This window comes from Trachypithecus francoisi, unplaced genomic scaffold (genome assembly GCF_009764315.1).
Source record: "Trachypithecus francoisi isolate TF-2019V2 unplaced genomic scaffold, Tfra_2.0 Lachesis_group4, whole genome shotgun sequence".
NCBI lineage: Eukaryota > Metazoa > Chordata > Mammalia > Primates > Cercopithecidae > Trachypithecus > Trachypithecus francoisi.
The window spans coordinates 149,722,749-149,743,092 of record NW_022681469.1 but is presented as its reverse complement, the minus strand read 5'-3'; the positions used below and the strand labels follow the sequence as shown (position 1 = coordinate 149,743,092).

Here is a 20,344-nt window from a genome sequence, read left to right as displayed (position 1 = left end):
GGAAGGCCCTGGCATGTGACGAGCTTGAGTTGCAATGTACCTGAGAGCCCGAGGGGCTGGCCCAGCCACAGGAGGAAGCCTCTGAGCTGGCCTGGATTTTTTTCCCATTAAAAAGTTATCTGGTTCCTGGGGTGTGATGGTGATGGTGGGAGAGGCTGATAGGGAAAGGGGGGCTCTCTGTACTTTCTGCTCAGTTTTGCTGTGAACCTAAAACTGCTCTAAAAATAGTTTATTAATTTTTTAAAAAGTTATCAGGAAAGAACATCTACAGTTGGTTAGATATGATTAATAACTAGTACCAAAACGGCTTTGTTAACAAAGAATACATTATTATTATTATAAAGTACTCATGAGTAAAGAACAGTGAATAATATACATCTAATTTTTTAATACTCAATGCACAATCAACATTTCTGATCAACAGTATAAACCATATAAAAGAGAATTCTGCTTTTCATTTGTACAAATACTGCTTTCATCATTGCAAAACTTTCAAGGTTAAAACGTACCATATGTCGAAGCTACAAAGCTATTGCTTGAACATTTCTGAAACGAAGTTATTGCTGTCTGTTGTTAGTCGGTTACATTGTCACCTCTAACACCAGTCATCAAATCCACAGGATCTCTTAATTTCCAAGAGATTGTATTGTACAGCAAGATGATTTTTGTGGCCAAATCAGGTCATAGGATTCCTTTTTTTAAAAAGATAAGTAAATGCATCCAGAAATGTATGCACGAATTTAAGTTTTCCCCATAGTTTGATCTGCTAGGTGATAGGGTGGAGCTTCGTAGTGCTTCTGCTGGGAATTCAGATAGGATAGACTTGCAGTGTCAGAGGACACACTGTGGGTAGTGCAGAGAGACATGGAAGGAAAACACACTGTCTGCTACAGTTTTCATCCCAGGTATAATTTGTGAAGAATGTATAACAAATGTTTCTTAAAGCATGAATCCTCTTCTTGAATTCTTGTTTTTATAAAAGCCATCCAACCACTTACTTAATCCTCTTGAAATCTGCCTTTTGTAATGTAACTGATAGGTCAATGTTTTCTTTCACTGTGGGAAATAAAGCCTACTTGGTTGCTTTGGGGAGAGCAACAATGTCAGCTGCATAAGTATCAGGAATATTATATTTTATTTCTAGTCCACCCTTAATAAAGAGAGCAAGCTTAGGAAATGGAAAAGAGGTGTCTGTTTTATATTTCCTTTGCTTTTCAACCATTGTTTAGACACTCTCCCTTCTAGTGCTTGGAGAACCTTCATGGAAACTCTGTTTAGATTCTTGACTCTCGGCGACAGATGCGGAGGTCTTTGTGTCTCAGTTCTCTGGTCCTGAGGATCACATACTCCTGCAGACTTTGCCTCCAAGTCCAATTCCTTGTGGCTAATCCCTAGGCCGGTAGTTCTCAACTTTGGCTGCACACTGGAATGACCTCAGGAGCTTTAAAAACTACAAACGTTTGGGTTTCAGCCCCAGAGACTTGCCTTTAATTGGTCTGAGGTGTAGCTGGGCTTCAAGCTTTGTAAAAGCTCCTCAGGTGATAGCCAGGGCTGAATAACTTCTTTAGGGTGGCTAGGCCCAGCCTCGGTAAGACTGTTGGTGAACGAACCAAAGTGTGCTGAACATTATTAGGGCTCTCCAGATATGACTAGTTTATACTGATAGATGCATATCAATTTTAAATATAAAAATAAAATAATTTGCATTGAAGTCACAGTATATATATATAAACCAACAAAATGCTATGTTATTGCTTTTCTTACATGTACTGGGTCACACTGGCAGATGATGAGGGTATGGCATGCAGCTGGATTTTTCTAGTTGTAACAACAGACAGTGAGCCCTTTCCATGAACATTGCCCCAACAGACTCAACAGAACCTGCCTCAAACCAAGCTAAATGTGCCTTCCATCATCTTTTAAAATTTTCTAAATATAAAAACGATGCTTCTCTTCTTCACCATGACAATGACTTAGCTTAGCTCCCCAATGAGGTTGTGCCTTTTTGTAAGAGAGAGGCTTTCCTCTTGCCTCAACTTAACCCTTTTAAACAAAGATTTCCGTTTCAAATTTTGATTTTATTGCAGTCTCTCTAAAGTAAACTGTGTTTCCTTTAGTAGAAAAATGAGTTTCTAAAAATATATTGTACAAAGTTCAGTGCTACATAAAGAGGATGATATCCCACAAAAAAGTTACAAAAATAGATTTACATTTAAAAATCCTGTCTGTGTCTTTAATAGTACAAAGCTGTACCCCTGGTATGGCAGGTGTGGCTGGTGAGAGAGGCAAAGATTTCTGTTCTGTAAGGTTTTACAGCCCCCAGACAAGGAAATGTGAGCAGATCATTATATTGCAATAAAAGTGTGTGCTTATCACAAGAAAGAAATGCAGAGTAGACGTTGAGGGCAATTTCAATAGGTGTTGCCTACGCGGAATAGCAGCTCATTCACAAAGGAGGGAAGAGACTGGTTTCTATAACTTACTTAGAGAATGTGGAGGGTTCCCAGGGCTTTTTCAAGGCTCCAGTGGGGGTATTTGCCCCTTTCCAGCTGAACTGCTGGTGACGATGATGAATTGGAGGCTTTTGGAATGACCACTAGCAGCCAAGTCTCAGGCTTATCAGTGACTTATCTCTCCACTGCACATGGGAATCTCTACCTTACCCAGCCTTTTATTCTACTCTGACTGGGGGCCCTGGTACAGGCCCACAGTCCTGTACAACTGAAGACCCTAGAAATATGGGTTTCAACCCTGGTTGCCCATTAGAATCATGAAAGAGCCCCTGAGATTTGGGTTGAATTGGTCTGCAGAGACCCCAAGCCCCTTCTTTTGAAGCTCCACAGGTGATTCTCTTCTGCCTGAGGGGAGGTGCTGAGTTCCAGTCACTAACCAGCCTCATCCTACGCAAGTGCAACCAGAGGCCTAGTGAGAGTGGCACTGGGTGGGTGGCCCCCCAGCGAGTGCCAAGCAGACCCCCACCAGGCCCTTCCTTTAGGCTAGAGGTTCTGGAAACTTTGATGAATGTTGCAATAACCAGGGGGTGCTCTGAAAAGGCCCTACGGCTGGGCTGCACCTGAGAAAATCAAGTCACAGTCTTTCTGGTTGGGACCAGGAGATTCCCAAGGGCAGTCATCCTTGAGAACCAGTGCCTTTCCTGCTAAGCAATCCACAGTCCCCTTATGCCTGCAGTTGTGAGACAGAGGTGGTAAGTCACAACATCAAGAACTTTCAGCAAACACCTAAGCTTTGTTGTCATCAGCTGGAGTGCAATAGGATGCGTCCACAATGCTCCCCCTTACAACCTGGACTCACAGCGAATATAGAGTTTAGAAGACTCATCCCTTCTTTGATCCCTCATGGGGTGACAGGCATGGAGCAATTAGAGCAGCTCCTTAGAGATGATGCAAGAAGATGCACAAAGGCTGGCGGCACCTGTGAATGTGAGCTCTCAGCTCCTTACTTTCCTTTGACCTCTGTTTCCAAAGGCCACATCTGAAGCGGGGGTCATGGGGTAAGGTCTTCCAGGAACCTGATGAAGAAACAGCCGACAGGCTTCCTGTAGGGTATTAAGGCCAGGCTATCAATCAGGAAGACCTTCAGGGATGGAGTCCAAGCTTTGAGAACTGACGAACAGGGCTGTTAGGTGAAAATCATGGGACTTTGGGCAGCTCCTCTCCCAACCTGCCCACCATGGTCGCCAGATCCGTGGAGAGGCCAATGGCTTTGCGGCTTCTACCAGACAGAACTGTGCCTCCCTGGACAGATGAAGTGAGAACTATTTTGGGAAGTACAATCTTAAAATTAATACATTTAGCAACTAAACTTTATGGTGGAAAATTAAAATATGAAGAAGAAAGCTAGAATAGCTGTTGCTCTTTTATTATGTTAGCGTTTCAAACTACAAAAATACTAGAATTTAATGCTACAATGTGACTCACTTACAACTGACCTGCCTCACCAATCATCTGCTTCTTGACACATAAGTGACAGCAGAATGTGAGTCCTTCTGTTTCCCAGTTCTGACTGAAATATTTCTGTTTGTCCTGAGGTGAATGAATAATGGAAGTGGTTTACCGATGATAAAAAGTCTCAGATTCTTAGAAATGTTGCGTAGTCTTCTCACTAAGCATGTGCAGAGATGATAGCTCAAAATCCCTGTGGGGGATGCAACTTTTAGGGCTCTTGTGGGATGAGCCAAGCTCATCTCCTGGCTTAGAGGGAGCAGGTTGCTAGGGCGACTGACCTCAGCCTTATGCGGACTTCAGCAGTGAAGGCGTCTGGCAGCTGTTTCCTTGATCAGGGTGCCCCTGCTGCACCTGCACTTTCCATCTCCCCTGTGGCTGAGACCTGGTCATCCTCCTGTGAGGCCTCCCTGATGAACCTTCCAGGTCTCCTCAGGCAGGACCCAACCTTCCTGTTCTGTACTCTCACAGTGCCTGGCTGATGGGTCCTGTCTAGCATTTGTCAGGTTGTTTTAAGGTTAGCATCTTTGAGTCCATTTCCTTTGCTAAATTGTGAATTTCTCAGAATCAGGGACTATGTTTTATTTATCTTTGTATATTTCATACCCATACCAGGTTAGTATAGGTGCTTAGGGGTATTTGAGAGCATAATAGAGTGGAAATGAATATAATTTTATTTTCATTGAGACGAAAATCACATACTTTCTTAACAAAGCTGTAGGGGCCCTGACTGATCTGGGAGTCAAAAAATACTTTAAAAGCAAAAGGAACATTTTGTATGTGTGTGTGACTGAACTTAACTGTAGGCTGAAAATATTTTCTGAACCATTTCTTCCTTGATAAATTGGATGGGGTGGATATTGACTAGGGGAGTTTAAAACACTGTTTACAAAGGGCTGCTGTTAACCAGTCAGGTTACAGGGCACACACAGATTAAGAAAAAAGGTGGGATCCTAACTAGCTGAATCTTCCAATTGTAGAGAAATTATTTTAGCAAGGAACTTTTTTTCTTCTAAAACATCTGCAAATGTTGTGAAAGCATTATCAATTTCAAACCCTAGTTTCATATTTACTACCTGAATTCCACATTACTCATAATGCCACTCTCATTCGCACCTGTAAAATGTCCCGTTGTGGCCAGAGCTATAAGTGCTTGAATAGCTGACTCAGGGAGGAGACACTTTTTGTTTGACAAAGGGTAAGGATGGGGTCTGGGGGCAGCTGACCTGGAGGGAACATATACTCTTTGAGTAAATAGCTTTTAAAGTGAAGTAAAAGGAGAAAATTATCTTCCATGAGTAACCCAAACTAATTTTGGGGGGTTGGGGTGATGGCTAAAGGAGATTTCAGAGCAGCTTCATTTTTGTGGTCTCCTGCTCTATACCCCAAAGGACCTGATGCATTTCATCTGAGCCTCAAATTAGGAGATATGTTTTTGTTAGAACAAAAGCGGTGTTATCCTTAGGTATTCCACATTCTCAGCTGTAGGCTATTGGTCTGAATGCCGATGAATCCAATGTGGGCTGGAATCCGAGTTATTATTTGATGTGTCATCCTCTCTTGCTGATTTCATGACAGCAAGACAGGGGCAGCATACTGAGTTTCAAAACAATGGAATGGAAGACAAACAAGTCAGTCTAACGCTCACAACTGGAAACTACTAGTCAACCAGTGGGGAGTAAGTACCGTGGGGATATTTTTACAAAAGTAAGTCTAAGGAAGAATTCTATCCCCTCCATTTCTTTTTTGCCCAGGAAGGGACAGAGTGGCTTATCCTATTGTACCTGCCATGACTTGATACAGTACCGATCCGGCCTGCTGGGGCCATGAAGGGCTTCTTGGATCTTTAGTGTTTTGCAGTGGAAGCCTTGAAGCACAACCACTGGAATCAAGCGTCCACTGGAAGACTTGTGGCCTGTACTCCTTGCTCACAGTTGGGCCTGGATGAACTCAGGGTGGCAAGTGCTACCAGCAGGCTTCTTCCTTGTTGGAAGAGCCCATTGAAGTAAAAATGAATAGTGACAATGAAAAACTCCAAGATCCCCAATCAATAAAAATCCTGACATATACTTTTTTTTTTTTTTCCCCAAATATACCTCCTTGAAGGATAAACTTCTGCTCAAAGGGACAGTATTCTTGCTGGATGCGTTTCTGTAAATGCTTCACAGTTTGAAGACAAAGGAATGCACCTGCAACTTCCCAAAATGCACCCGAGGTGGAAGCACTTCCTGGCTGATCGGTGTAAACGTTGCGAAACCAGTCTGTGGGTCTAAGAGCTAATGCGGGCATGGCTGTTGGGATGGAGGACCCGCTGTGGCTTGGTCCTGGGTATTGAAAGAGTCTGGATTTTTAGGGCTCATACTGTCCTCCGTGGTCATGCTCCAATAAATTCACTGCTTTGTGGTGCGACCCTTAGGTATTCTGCATTTTCAGCTGTGGAGCCCTTAAAGATGCCATTTGGCTTGGCTTCCTTGGGAAAGAAGTCCTGCTGGTAGTCAGGGTTGTCCAGGCTAATTTGGTGGCTGCCTTTCTGGGCCCAATGAGCAGGGCTGTCAAATGTGCTGCTGACACAGGTGGGCTGGACAGTGTTGAGATACTCGGGGTTGCCCACTGCGGTGCTGTGGGGGTCCTGGTAGTGTGGGTCTCTGCTGGGCGCAGGGTTCAGAGGCTGATTGTGATAGACAGGATTCTGCACAGAGCCAGCGGGCCTTTTGGGAACGGACTGGTTTATGTATTCTGAAAGTGGAAAGAAATCAGAGGTGAAGTCATCAGCAAAGCACCATCCCATGCAAGATCCCCGGGTTCTGAACCCTGTGAATGTCTTCAACAAGGAGATTATGACAGGGAGCAGGAGCCTTGGGAGGGCCCTCTTGCTGTTGCTGCAAAAGAAAGTGGGTTCTTTCCTGCACTTCTCAAAGTAATGGACACGTGTGTCTTTTGTGAATTTAAAGTTCTCAGAGGATAGCCTGCCTTGAGGAGAGTGTGTGTGTGTGTGTATGTGCATGCATGTGTACATGTATGTGGGGTGTGTATGTGGTATGTGTGTCTGGTGTGTGTATATGTGTGTGTATGCGTGCTGTGCATGTGGTGTATGTGTGTAATGTATGTTTGTACGTGTGTGGTGTGTGCATGTGTGGTGTGTATGTGTGTGTATATGTGGTGTGTGTGTACATGTGTATGTATGGTGTGTGTGGTGTGTGTCTATGTGTGTATGTAAGTGTGGTGTGTGTGGGGTGTGGGTGTGTATGTGTGTGTACATATGTGTATGTGGTGTGTATACATGTGTGTCTGTGGTGTGGGTATATGTACATGTGTGTATGTGTGGTGTATGTGTGGTGTGTATATGTTTGTATGTGTGTGGGGTTTTTGTGATGTATGTGTGGTGTGTATATGTGTATGTATGTGTGGTGTGTGTGTGGTGTGGGTGTGTATGTGTGCATACATATGTGTATATGGTGTGTGTACATGTCTGTGGTGTATGTGTGTGGTGTGTGTACATGTGTGTGGTGTGTGTATGTGTGTGTATATATGTGTGTGTATACATGTGTATGTGTGGTGTGTGTGGTGTGTATATGTATGTGTATGTGTGTGGGGTTTTTGTGGTGTGTGTGGTGTATGTGTGGTGTGTGTATACATGTGTGTGTGTGGTGTGTGTGTGGTGTATGTGTGTGTATGTGTGTGCATGTGCATGTGTCTGTGTATGGTGTGTGTGGTCTGTGTATGTGTGTGGTGTGTGTATATGTGTGTGTGTATATATGTGTGTGTGTTAGCAGGTTGTGAGTGTCTGGATAAAGCTTAAAATTTATTAATATTAACTAATATTTAATTAGTTAAATATATGTTTCACAGGTCAAGAATAGAGCCAGCAGAGAGAACAGGGATCAAATCTGTCACACACACACATACACACACACAGATGTACACATATCATGCACACACTCACACACACACGTATGTCTGTGGTTTGTTTCATAAGCTGGAAATTTTGCAGATTCATTCTTAAAACAGAGGTACAGCAAACAACCCAGACACAACAAAGAGCTTGTGCAGGCTCCATCGTGTGTTTATCTGCTCCTTACGCCCTTCACTGTGTCTGCAAATCTGCCACTGTTTCCCCCTCTGGAGATGCTGGAGGGAGCACCTGGCTTGGACACTGGGTAGTGGAGACTGGCTGCTGCTGAGTGGGTCGAGGAGGCTGAGGAGCAGGAATGTTTCCAGACAAGCCACTCACCAGGCACTGGGAGGAAGGTGTCGTCTATGCTGTCCTCAGTCAAGGCGCCTGTGGGGTCTGAGCTGTATCGCTGTAAGAAGCTGTCTTCCTTGATGGGACAGCTTTGCAGCTGCAGGAGGAAATGAGGGAAGGTTACTCCAGTCAGGGCTGCTCCATCTTCAGTGTGTGCAAAAATCACCTGAAATCTCCTTGGGATGCAGGTTCTCATTCGTAGGTCGGGCAGGCCTGAGAGTCTGCACCCTAGTGGGTGCCCGTGCTGCTGGGCTGCAGGCTGCAGGGCAGGCAGCAGGGCTGTGCTAGGTGCTGTCCAGCAGAACTTTCTGCAGTGAGGGAGGTATGCTATGAGCTGTGCTCTTCAATACGGTCGCCACTAGCCACGTGTGGCTACTGGACACTTCACATGTGTGAGAAACTGAGTTTATATTTCATTTCATTTTAACTTACTAACATTTAAGTTGAAGTAGCCACATGTGGCTAGTGGTTTCTGCATGGCACAGTGCTGTCTAGACCAGAGCCTCACACTTCAACAGGCATCAGCATCACATGGAAGGTGGCTCAGACAAAGACTACTGGGCGCCACCCCCAGAGGTCCTGATTTGGTCAATCTGGGGCGGTGGCCTGAAAAATGGCATTTCTAAGAAGCTGCCAGGTGATGCTGCTACTGGTCCAGGAGCCACGCTTTGAATGGCACTGTGAGGCGTGACAGCCATGCAGGGAAAAACCCAAACAGGAAGAAAACTCAAGATTATCTGGGTTAAGATTATTTAGGTTAAGGCATTTTCCACCTATAATAGAGTCGTAGTACAGAGCTGTAAATGCTGGCTTATAAGGTGTTAATACATACCCCATTTCTATCAATGCAAGCCACAGTGGAATTGTTGCTGGTTGCACTCTGAAAAAGAAACAGAGAAGTTGCCCGTGGAATGCTTGTACCGCATCTCATCCACTTTTCCTGAATGCAGGTGGTGTGCCTCATGGAGGGTATATCATGAAGGTGTTTAATTTTTGTTTTAATCATTAGTTATAGAGCAACTATGTTTAGTTTTGATTTAATTCTGTTCCCTAGTGGACCTAAAAGGCTTACAATCAAGTTGTTGCAATGCAACAAAGTAATACACTTATTTAATTTATTTTGATTTTACCATTTGGTTAAAATTGACTTCATCTCCATGTGAGTTTCACTAGATGGTTGTTATTTTCCCTAAAATTCATTTTGTTCAATTTGAGAGACAGCTTGAGAGAGACAGAGGCTTCATACCAGAGAGCTCAGGAGGGGAGTCCGTGATGTGGACGGGCTGCTGAAGAAGCCCTGCTGTGGGATGAGGTACTCGTCGGCATCTACCACGTCGTCCATGTCTTCTTCATCCATCAGGGCACGGTAGAAGTTGGAGTCTGTAGGGCTTGGCAAATGCATTCTTTCATCCCCCTGGTGCAGAGATTTTGAGGCTATTAGAATGGCCCATAGAGATGCTATTCCACTTCTTGGCTATAGGAGCAGGGCTCTATTGCCAGCAGGTTCCTGTGTGTTTGCCAATTTTGTTATAATGAAATCCCCCTTAGTTCTCTGAATTATAGCTGCCTCCCCTCATGGCATGTGGGTGCCTTAAAATAAAACATGAACCGTCCTTTGATGCTTGAAAGCCCCTACATGAGATGCAAATAGCTTCTGAGGAAACAGGGAAGAAGCTGCAGCATTCATCGAGTGTGCACCTTGCTGTGAGGTACTAGGGAGTGTATTTTGCAACATATCTTATTAAATCTTTGAGACCAATCCTGTGAGCTTGGTTTTGGTATTCCCATGTTATGGAAGGAGATAGGTGGATCAGCTGCCTGGGTAATGGGACGAAGTGGAGAGTCAGGGGTGTGAAGCCAGGTCTGCCTGACACCAAGGCCAATAGACCATGCTTCTCTGTTAGACCTAGCTGAAGCTTTGGCTAGCTGGACAGTGAGGATGAGCGTGGGAGGAGAGTTCAGACGGGGACAGGGAGATGGAGTTGGGTGGGCCCCACTCACGGACCCTGCTTAGTTCATGATGTGGCCTGTGCCTTGACTGAGGCTTGCTCTAATGCGCTGGAGGGTTTAATAATGCGATCTGGGACACAGGGAGGCCAGGTTGGCATGTGACAGAGCACAGTGACATGAGATGCTTATTAGAGGGACTCTTCCCAATGGAAGGACAGATTGCGATTTGTACCTGAATAACAAGGTAGCGCTGGGGGTCTCGGGCCATTTTGGAGAATTCAATGATCAACTCACGGAACTTTGGGCGACTATCTGCGTCTATCATCCAGCCTGGGGAAGGAATGAGAAAAAACAGTGCAATTACAACACTGGAAGAAATGATAAAGATGGTATTGCTTAAAGAAGGCATTGGTGATGCAACACTTCCAGTCAAATAAGTGATGAAAGAACCAAGTCTTTGTGGTAGACTTTTCTGTCTTGGCCAACTAGTACTGGTTACTGTTTAAAGACCATGCCAGCACTGTACATTTGAATCAGAATAACAATAATGTCCTCTAGTTTTTCTACGCCCACTCTTCCTGGGGTCAGCATCCTGTGTTGTCGCCTGAGGGGATGGAGCAGTGTGGGTCTGTGCAATTGCTCTCTGTGAACTATCCTGACTGCAGGGTGCCCTGCACCAAGGTCCTCACTCGAACATCCACTCTCAGCATTCCTTCAGGCAGGAAATCAGATGCAACGTAGCAAAATAGGCTTTAAAGAATTTGAGGTTGGGACCAGGCCCCTGCCCCTGGCGTCTCCAGTACAGCACATACCCAGTGGGCATACATGCAAGTGAGAGAGCTGGCTGCGCTGGCAACTTCCATAGAAGGACACACTGTTAACTGTGCTGCTGCATGTGACTACCCAACAATCTAAATCCAGATTAAACAAGTTGGAGGTACGGCTACTGCCTGGAAATCCTCATGCCTCTTGAGGGATCACATTTATTTTCCGTCCACAGGATGTCAAGCTATTTTAGGCCAGACTGCTATGTAACCTTAGACGAATCACGTGGCTTCTCTGGATTACAGCTTCCTCAGCTCAAACCAAGGAAGTTAAAAAAGATTAACTCTGTGGTCTAGAGTTCAGAAAGGCATTAACATTTACATTAACTTGGCTCTGTCATATTCCCTATACAACTTTCTTTTGCAAATGCTCATCCCATGTATGTAATGCTACCTCCAGAGCCCACTGCACTCGTGAATCTGGTAGAATAATAGCATCAATCAAATTACACACTCTTATGTGCAGAGACTTCACATAAATCCACTGGTTTAAAAGGTTTAAGTCAAAGCAGAAATGTTGACTCTATTAGCCTTATGTTGTTACTCATTGTAATGCATTTAAAAACATTCAGTCTCTCTGGTAACAGGCTTCAAAATACAGGGCAACTCGGTATTTCATTGAGTAACTCAGCGAATAGAGTATTTCGGTGTAATGGCTTGTGGAAGACTTGTTTTATTTATTTGCTTGCAAACATAGGCAAATGTCAGGTCACACTGCCCAATGAGTCAAGAAGTATCTTTAGAAGAATGCTTGAAGGGGTATTTACAGATGTTTCTGGATTTGTGTGCCTGCCTTAAGTAATGTGATGACATTTCTCCAGGGATGCAAAGGCCCCAGCTGTTTGGCTAAGAGCAGCCACCAAGGCTCAGCTAGGCAGTGTGGACAGCCCCACTGGTCACTCACACTTGACCATGATCATGTAGACATCGATGGTACATATGGGTGGCTGGGGGAGGCGTTCTCCTTTCTCCAGGATGGAGGAGATCTCGCTGGCAGGGATTCCGTCATATGGCTTGGATCCAAAGGTCATCAACTCCCAAACGGTCACCCCTGAGAGGATGAAGCAAGAAGAGAAGGCAGTGGGATCATGAATGAATGATCACAATCCCTTGCTTTAGTCATCATTACTGGTTACTGTTTCTTGATGTTTAGAAACCTACATTTCTGTAGTTTGGGCAATTTGCTTCAGTGCTAGAAGCCTCGGTTCCCCTCTCTATAAAGTGGGATAAGAACAGTATCTGTTTCACAGGATGGCTGTGAGGACCCAACAAGATAATACAACTGAAATCTGTTGTGTTAGCGCAATGCCCAGCAAGTAGTAAGTGACTGATAAGTGGTAAACTTTGGTAATTAACAATAAAGACAACAGTAACTCTACTAGCATAAATATTATGCTCCAGACAGGATACATACTCAGTCACCTGCTCTGAGGGACCCGTATCTGCAGAAGGAGGAAGATGCAGATTCTGAACAGGGCTGTAAACTGCACATGTTTAGATCATAAAAAATTGGAAATGAAAAAGCTTATGTTCCTTTTGATAAAAATAAAAACCTCAAGAAGAAACTGAATCCCTGAACAGACCAATAATGAGCTCCAAAATTGAATCAGTAATAGCCTACCAACCAAAACAAAGCCCAAGACCAGATAGATTCACAGCCAAATTCTACAAGATGTACAAAAAAAGCAGATATCATTTCTACTGATACTATTCCAAAAATTTGAGGAGGAAGGACTCCTCCTTAACTCATTCTATGAGGCCAACATCATCCTGATACCAAAACTCAGCAGAGATACCACACAAAAAAAGAAAACTTCAGGCCAACATATCTGATGAACATAGACGTAAAAATTCTCAACAAAATACTGACAAATTGAATCCAGCAGCACATCAAAAGCTTAAGCCACCACAATCAAGTCAGTTTCATCCCTGGGATGCAAGGTTGGTTCAACATACGCAAATCAGTAAATATGATTCACCACATAAACAGAGCTGAGGACAAAAGCCACATGATCATCTCAATAGCTGTAGAAAAGGCTCTCAATAAAATTCAACATGTTAAAAACTCTCAATAAACTAGGTATTTAAGGAACAAACCTCAACATAATAGCCACCTATGACAAACCCACAGCCAACATCATATTGAATGGGCAAAAGCTGAAAGCATTCCCCTTGAAAACTGACACAAGACAAGGATTCCCTTTCTCAACACTCCTATTCAACGTATTATTGGAAGTCCTGGCCAGATAAATCAGGTGAGAGAAAGAAATAATGGACATCCAAACAGGAAGAGAGGAAAACAACTATCCCTGATTGCAGATGACATGATCCTATATCTAGAAAACCCCATAGTCTTGACCCGAAAACCCTTAAGCTGATAAACAACTTCAATGAAGAGTCAGTTGTACAAAATCAATGTACAAAAATCATTAGCATTCCAATATGCCAACAACAGTCAAGCCGAGAGCCAAATCAGGAATGTAATTCAATTCACAATTGCTACAAAAAGAATAAAATACCTAGGAATACAGTCAACCAGAGAGGTGAAAGATCTCTACAATAAGAACTACAAAACACTGCTTAAAGAAATCAGAGATGACACAAACAAATGGAAAACATTCCATGCTCATGGATAGAAAGAATCAATATCATTAAACTGACTATATTGCCCAAAGTAATTTATAGATTAAATGTTACTCCTATCAAACTACCAAGGAGATTCTTCACAGAACTAGAAAATACAATTTAAAAATTCACATGGAACCAAAAAAGAGCCTGAATTGCCAAGGCAATTCTAAGCAAAAAGAACAACGCTGGAGGCATGATGCTACCTGACTTTAAACTACAGGGATACAGTAACCAAAACAGCATGGTACTAGTACAGAAACAGACATACAGACCAATGAAACAGAATAGAGAGCCCAGAAATAAGGCTGCACACCTACAACCATGTGATCATTGACAAAGTTGACAGAAAAAAAAAAAAAAGCAATGGGGAAAGGACTCCCTACTCAATAAATGACAACTAGCTAGCCGTAAAGAAGATTGAAACTGGACTCCTTCCTTACACCATATACAAAAATCAACTCAACGGGATTAAAGACTTAAATGTAAAACCCCAAACTATAAAAACCCTGGAAGACAACCTAGGTAATACCATTCTGGATATAGGAATGGGCTAAGATTTCATGATGAAGACGCATCAAGCAATTGCAACAAAAGCACAAATTGACAAATGGGATCTAACTAAACTGAAGATCTTCTGCACAGCAAAAGAAACTATCGTCAGAGTGAACAGACAACCAACAGAATGGGAGAACATTTTTGCAAACTATAAATCTGAGAAGGATCTAATAACCAGCATCTATAAGGAACTTAAGCAAATTTACAAGAAAAAATGAAACAATCCCATTAAAAAGTGGGCAAAGGAAATGAGCAGACACTTTTCAGAAGAAGACATACATGCAGCCAACAAGTATATGAAAAAGAGCTTAACATTACAGAGCAATAAAAAAATAAAAATCAAAACCACAATGAGATACCATCTCATACCAGTCAGATAGCTATTATTGAAAAGTAAAAAAAAAAAAAAAAAGAAAACCCGACAGATGCTGGTGAGGTTGTGGAGAAAAAAGGAATGCTTTTACACTGTTGGTGGGAATGTAAATTAGTTCAATTATTGTGGAAAAGAGAGTGGCAGTTTCGCAAATAGCTGAAAACAGAACTACCATTTGACCCAGCAATCCCATTATTCAAAGGAATATAAATCATTCTACCATAAAGACATATGCATGTGTATTTTCACAGCAGCACTATTCGCAATAGCAAAGACATGGAATCAACCTAAATGCCCGTTAATGACAGACTGGATAAAGAAAATGTGGCACATATATACCATGGAACACTATGCAGCCACAAAACAGAACGAGATCATGTACTTTGCAAGAACATGGATGGAGCTAGAGGCCATCATCCTTAGCAAACTAATGCAGGAACAGAAAATCAAATACTGCATGTTCTCACTTATAAGTGGGAGCTAAATTATGAGAACACATGGACATGTAGAGGGGAACAACACACACTGGGGTCTATAGGAAGGTGGAGGATGGGAGGAGGGAGAGGATCAGGAAAAATAACTAATGGGTACTAGGCTTAATCCCTGGGTGATGAAGTAATCTGTATAACAAACCCCCATGACATAGATTTACCTATGTAACAAACCTGCACATGTACCCCTGAACCTAAAATGAAAGTTAAAAAAATGACAGGTACTAAAATCTAAAAAACACGAAACCACATAAAGATATAACAAGCATAGAATAAAAACCATCATATTTTTCCTTCAAAATCAAACAACTATGACAGTTAAAAACAAGTGAAAGCAGTGACAATTTTAGAACCAGTGTTTTTTCAGACAACCCCGAGTTCTCATGGCCCTCCCATCTCTGGATAACAGAGGCCATTCCCAAATGGAGCCACCTGAATTAATATACAGAATGCAAGCTTAACGATGGAAGGAAAGCAACGGTTTTGGGGCAAGAAAGTAGATTCTTGTGTCATCCCCTGCCCCCAACACACAGTCTATATGGATTTGTAAAAGAAAGACTGTCTCATTTCCAGATCTATGCAGTCAGTTTACTATTTAACTAGGTTTTTAAACATGCATAATGAATTCTATGGGAAGACAGGTTATTAGATATCGGAACAAATGGCGAGAGGGAGGAGAGTCAGTGTAGCCAGTGTTAGGTGGAGAATGGACTGGAAGGTGTTGTGAATTCTCTCTTTAGCTTGTTGGTACAACACACTAGGTCCCTAATTTATTAAATTGAATAATTTGCCTTGACTAGAGACTAGAGAGTAGAGAAAACAGGATATGATTTTTAGACTAAAAATTCAGGCTCATGGTCTGGTAGTTCCAGTGGGCTGCCCAGGCCAGTGATTATAATCTGCTGTGGCAGCCTCAATGATGTTGAAAATACACAGTGTTTTCAGTGGGAACCTACTTCTTGAGAATGGGTGTGACCACATCAAGGCACTAAGCCACTGAATTCGAGAGGGCTTCCACTTGTACATGGAGTGTGGGCAGTGCGCTGGCACACACAGGCTGTGCCTGGAGCGTGAGGGGGGGGACCTCGTGGATGGGACAGTTGCCAGGGCCAGATGGCCCAGCATCCCATCAGTCATGGCCAGGTGCTCAGGTTTTATCTGAACATACCTGGAGGACCAAAGAAAGATGTTGAGCAGAGAATGAAAAGTCTGATAAAGTTAAAAAATATGTACTTTGGGAGGCCAAGGCAGGCAGATCATGAGGTCAGGAGTTCGAGACCAGCCTGGCCTCTCTACTAAAGATACAAAAAATTAGCTGGGTGTGGTGGCCTGTGCCTGGAATCCCAGCTACTCAGGAGGCTGAGGCAGGAGAATCGCTTGAACCCAGGAGGCGGAGGTTGCAGTGAGCCGAGACTGCCCTACTGCATTCCAGCCTGGGCGACAGGGCAAGACTCTGTCCCAAAAAAAAAAAAAAAAGTTAAAAAATATATTTGGCCACTGTCTGGAGCATAGATGAGGGGGAGCAAGTGGGAAGAGGGGAGAACAGCAGGAGACCAGGCTGTGCCTGGGGCAGGAGGGGCCAGCTGCATGGGGACAAAAGAAATGGCTTGGGGCAGGACCCTGGGGTTCCCTCGTGGAGAGGAAATACATTCTGAAAATGGCTGAAAATAACAATGCATCAGCAGGCCTTTATTTCCTTATCTGCTCCATTAATCGAGGCAGCTCAGCTCACAGGTGCACACCAAACTTCACTTATTCATGGACACAAATCTCTGCCTTTGTATCATAAATCTTACATTTTAACAGAAGAGATAAAGACTCAGGAAATTTAAAAATGTGTATGTATTTGGAAAATCAGAAAGTTAATAATGCTATAGGAAAAATAAAAAATACTAAATAAAAAAGGACGATATCCTGAATAATTTTGCTTTTGTGGTACTGACTATATTATTCTCGGAAATTCCCTTCAATAGTGTGCTGCTCAAATACACATTTCTAGAGAGGTGAGGCGACTCCTCCCTTTGCTCCTGTCACTGTAGATAGCTGGGGTAACCGATTTTCCTCAGTAAAGGGGTAGGTTCATGGGTTCCAGCCTTTCAGTAAGTTGCTGGGTGAAATTCAAGGACCATATGTGGTAACGCAGTGGAACGTGCCTGGCACAGCGGTCAGAGGCAATGTGTCAGCAACACTTTCTTAACATGGGAGGCCCTTGTAGGCTCAGGACAGGGCAGGGACCTAGGGCCGGGTGAGGAGAGGGGCCCTCGTGAGGATGGGTACAGGCCTGTGCTGGGCAACAGTGGGATTCAGAAGAGGAAACAGAGAATCCTCTGGGGCCAGACCAGATGGTCCTCCCAAGAGCGAGAAGCAAGGGCCATCTCCCTTTCTTCTTTTATCCTTGCAGACATCCTCAGTGTGTGTCAAGCCGTTCTCTCTGACACATAAGGGCCAGGGTAGTTCATCATAAGCCTCATTTCTCTACTGGAACTTTTCCTCACCAAGCTGCTTCTGTCACCTCCCTCTGGTTCACTTCAAATTCATGGCAACGTTAATGGTTTGGTTAAAGTTAAAGTTTGGTCGGACTTTGCAGGGAGAGGCATTTCCTAAGCTCTTTCCCTCCCATACCCCCCTCCCTGCCAGACCAGCTCATCGCTATCTCCAGTGACTTTCGGACAGCAGCTGGACTCGATTTCCTCTGTCGTGTTTTCTCAGTACAATAGATAGATAGCAACAATTACATTATCATTAGTCATTATCTTGAAAGAAAATACTTGGATGTCAGAGGATATAATGTAAATTAACTAACAATAAAAGCCAGCTTGGCCTCAGTACAAATTCATTAGCATCAGGATTATGACTTACCGTAGCTCCAGACATCACTCTGGTGGGTATAAATTCGGTGTAAAATTGATTCCAATGCCATCCACTTGATAGGCACCTTGGGATGGTGAGAGATAAAGCAGTGAGACAACTATAGTTTCCCTCTGTTGGAAAAAGTTAACTCACTCTGGACCTAATTACAAGTGACACACACAGAGGAGCCAGGTCACCCCATGACCCGTCCCCCAGGCCTGGCGCCTCCTCCTGGCAAGAGGGGATTTCAGTCTGACGGAGTTCAGGGCTGCTCTGGTAGGTTTCTGAGCACCTCTGGGTCCTAGGCTGCTCTGGTGAGCTGGGGGCCCTGGTTGGGCCCAGTGGCCTCACTCATCCAGGTCTGTGTGTGTTTTCAGGGCCCAGCATCACAGGGTTGGTGGCTGCTAGGAGCCAAGCAGGCCAGAGTGAAACCTCAGAAGGGCATGGCTGTGGGAGGGCATTCGAGGGCATGACAGGGGACACGCATCCCTAAGTGCTGTGAGGGTCCCTAAGAGAAACCCGAGCCAGAAAAGGGACAGAAGGACTCCATCACTGCCTGTCCCAGCCACGAGCCACAGACAGCGCTGGGAGCTCGGGCCCGCATGGGGGCCTTTCCTGTTCCTTAGGTGTCCTCGACAGCAGTGGGCCACCAAGGCAGCTGTGACCTTTCCCAATTGTGATATTGAAGGGGACTTATACATCCTGCAGGGAGAGGCTGAAATCTAACCTTTGCTAATGATCACCTGGGGATAACATCCTCATTCACTGTCTCAGCAAGTCCCGTTCCCAAAGCAGCTCTGGCTCACACTGCCAGGAGACCCCGGCTGGACCCAGCTGCCAGTGACAGCTGCTGCGAGCTCACCCAGAAAGTCTGGAGAGCGTCCTCCCCTGCATGAGTTAGATAATACAGCTGGTGGGTAGGTAGCCTGGTCCCTGGTGTCAGGAAAATGCTGGCTGACCTACAAGCCACCTCCTTACTTTGCCTCCTTCTGCATGGTATTCTTTCTCTTCTGCACCCAGCAGTTTGGCCAGCCCAAAATCTGTGATCTTGACATGCTGTGGCGTTTTCACCAGTACGTTCCTGGCTGCCAGGTCGCGGTGCACCAAGCGCCGGTCCTCCAAGTAGTTCATGCCCTGAAACACAAAAGACCCTGTGGTGGGGGGCAGATCGTCATGGGAAGCAGCTCTGCATCTGAATTCAGGGTCATGTCCATGCCAGGCTCTGAGCCTCTCCAACTCGAGGACTTATGGCTGGTGAACGTTAGTGACTACTGATCCAAAGAATGGAAAGGCAGATGAAAGAAGATGTAACCCGCTGCTGACTTTTGTCCATCCAGTTCCTCAAGTTTTAAGCGCAAAGGTGCTCGTATATGAGGACAAAGAAGAGCAGGAGCATTGCTGCCCTGCTGCGACCTGGGCTTGAACTTGCTGGACTTGCCAGGCTGACCTTCATGCATGTGGTTTATCTGCAAAGCGAGGGTGGGGGTGGCGGGGACCATGCCCTCCTCACCAAGCTGGTGTAAAGGAATGTCTGTCACGGTTTTTAAGCCACACTCCCATTGTGCTTTCTTGGACTCTCTGACATGGTTCACTGCCTATGAAGATTTTTGTACTGTTTTACTTTTCACTGGTTTATTATTATTATTACTGAAACCACATGGATATTGAATATGCTTTTAGAAGACCCCACTCCCCTCACCTTCCTGGCTGCTTCCACAATCCCACTGCAATTAGAATCTCTGCTCTGAGAGTAAGAAAGAAAGAATATGTGAGAAGCAGCCAGCACAGCGCCCAACAGAGTGAATTCCTAGAAATGCTACCCTGACCCTGGCTGACCCTGACCCATGGCCTGTGGTATCCTTGTCACATGCACCTTCCTCCCTGCTGGCTGCTGGGGTCACTGCTGACCTCTGTTCCTCCTTGCTCGATGGATGCCTACCTTGCTGAGCCCAACTGCCCCAGGCTTTGGCATGAGTGTGGCAGCCTGCATCTCTCTGCAAGGGCCAGGCTGGCAGGTGGGAGAGGCTGGGAGGGGTCAAGTTCTGCAGACCTCTTTGTTTCTACCACTCTCTCTTCTGTGTCCACCAAGAAGGTGGGCCACCTTTCTAGTTCCCTTTATGGCTGATGTTCATGTACTTTCTAGTACAGAGTGGGCACCACAGAAGTGCTCGCTGTGGTGCAGCAAATAGAAACAAACAGGCAGCCCCAGCCTGCTCCACTCTGCCATTTCTGTATGAGGGATCCCACTGTAGTGTGGCTGCAGGGAAGAGCTGTAGATGTGGATGGATTCTCAAGTTTTCTGGCAAGTTGTTTGCTTTTTTTTTGCACGAATGTTATGTGAAAATGATGCGTTGAATTGGCATGTCAGAGCAAAATTAAAATTTTTTCTTTCTCAGGCAAAACCAGTCATCACAAGAACGTAGGGTCTTACAAAGATGCTATGCAGAATTAGTCTTCAGGTGCCATTT

The 20,344-nt window shown here is 44.5% G+C and overlaps 1 protein-coding gene across 2 annotated transcripts in view; it reads right to left on the bottom strand.

The window, feature by feature from the left end:
- Positions 1–309: 309 nt before the first annotated feature.
- The window catches only part of EGFR (epidermal growth factor receptor), a 193,752-nt gene continuing 173,717 nt past the window's right edge, over positions 310–20,344 (bottom strand). For both annotated transcript variants that reach the window (XM_033194501.1, XM_033194502.1), the window contains 8 exons: positions 18,855–19,010; positions 17,886–17,961; positions 11,884–12,030; positions 10,388–10,485; positions 9,452–9,619; positions 9,038–9,085; positions 8,194–8,302; positions 310–6,698 (listed from right to left, as the gene is read on the bottom strand). In XM_033194501.1, coding sequence (XP_033050392.1) covers positions 6,337–6,698; positions 8,194–8,302; positions 9,038–9,085; positions 9,452–9,619; positions 10,388–10,485; positions 11,884–12,030; positions 17,886–17,961; positions 18,855–19,010 — 1,164 coding nt within the window. In that variant the 3' untranslated portion in view covers positions 310–6,336. The remainder of the gene's footprint in view (positions 6,699–8,193; positions 8,303–9,037; positions 9,086–9,451; positions 9,620–10,387; positions 10,486–11,883; positions 12,031–17,885; positions 17,962–18,854; positions 19,011–20,344) is intronic.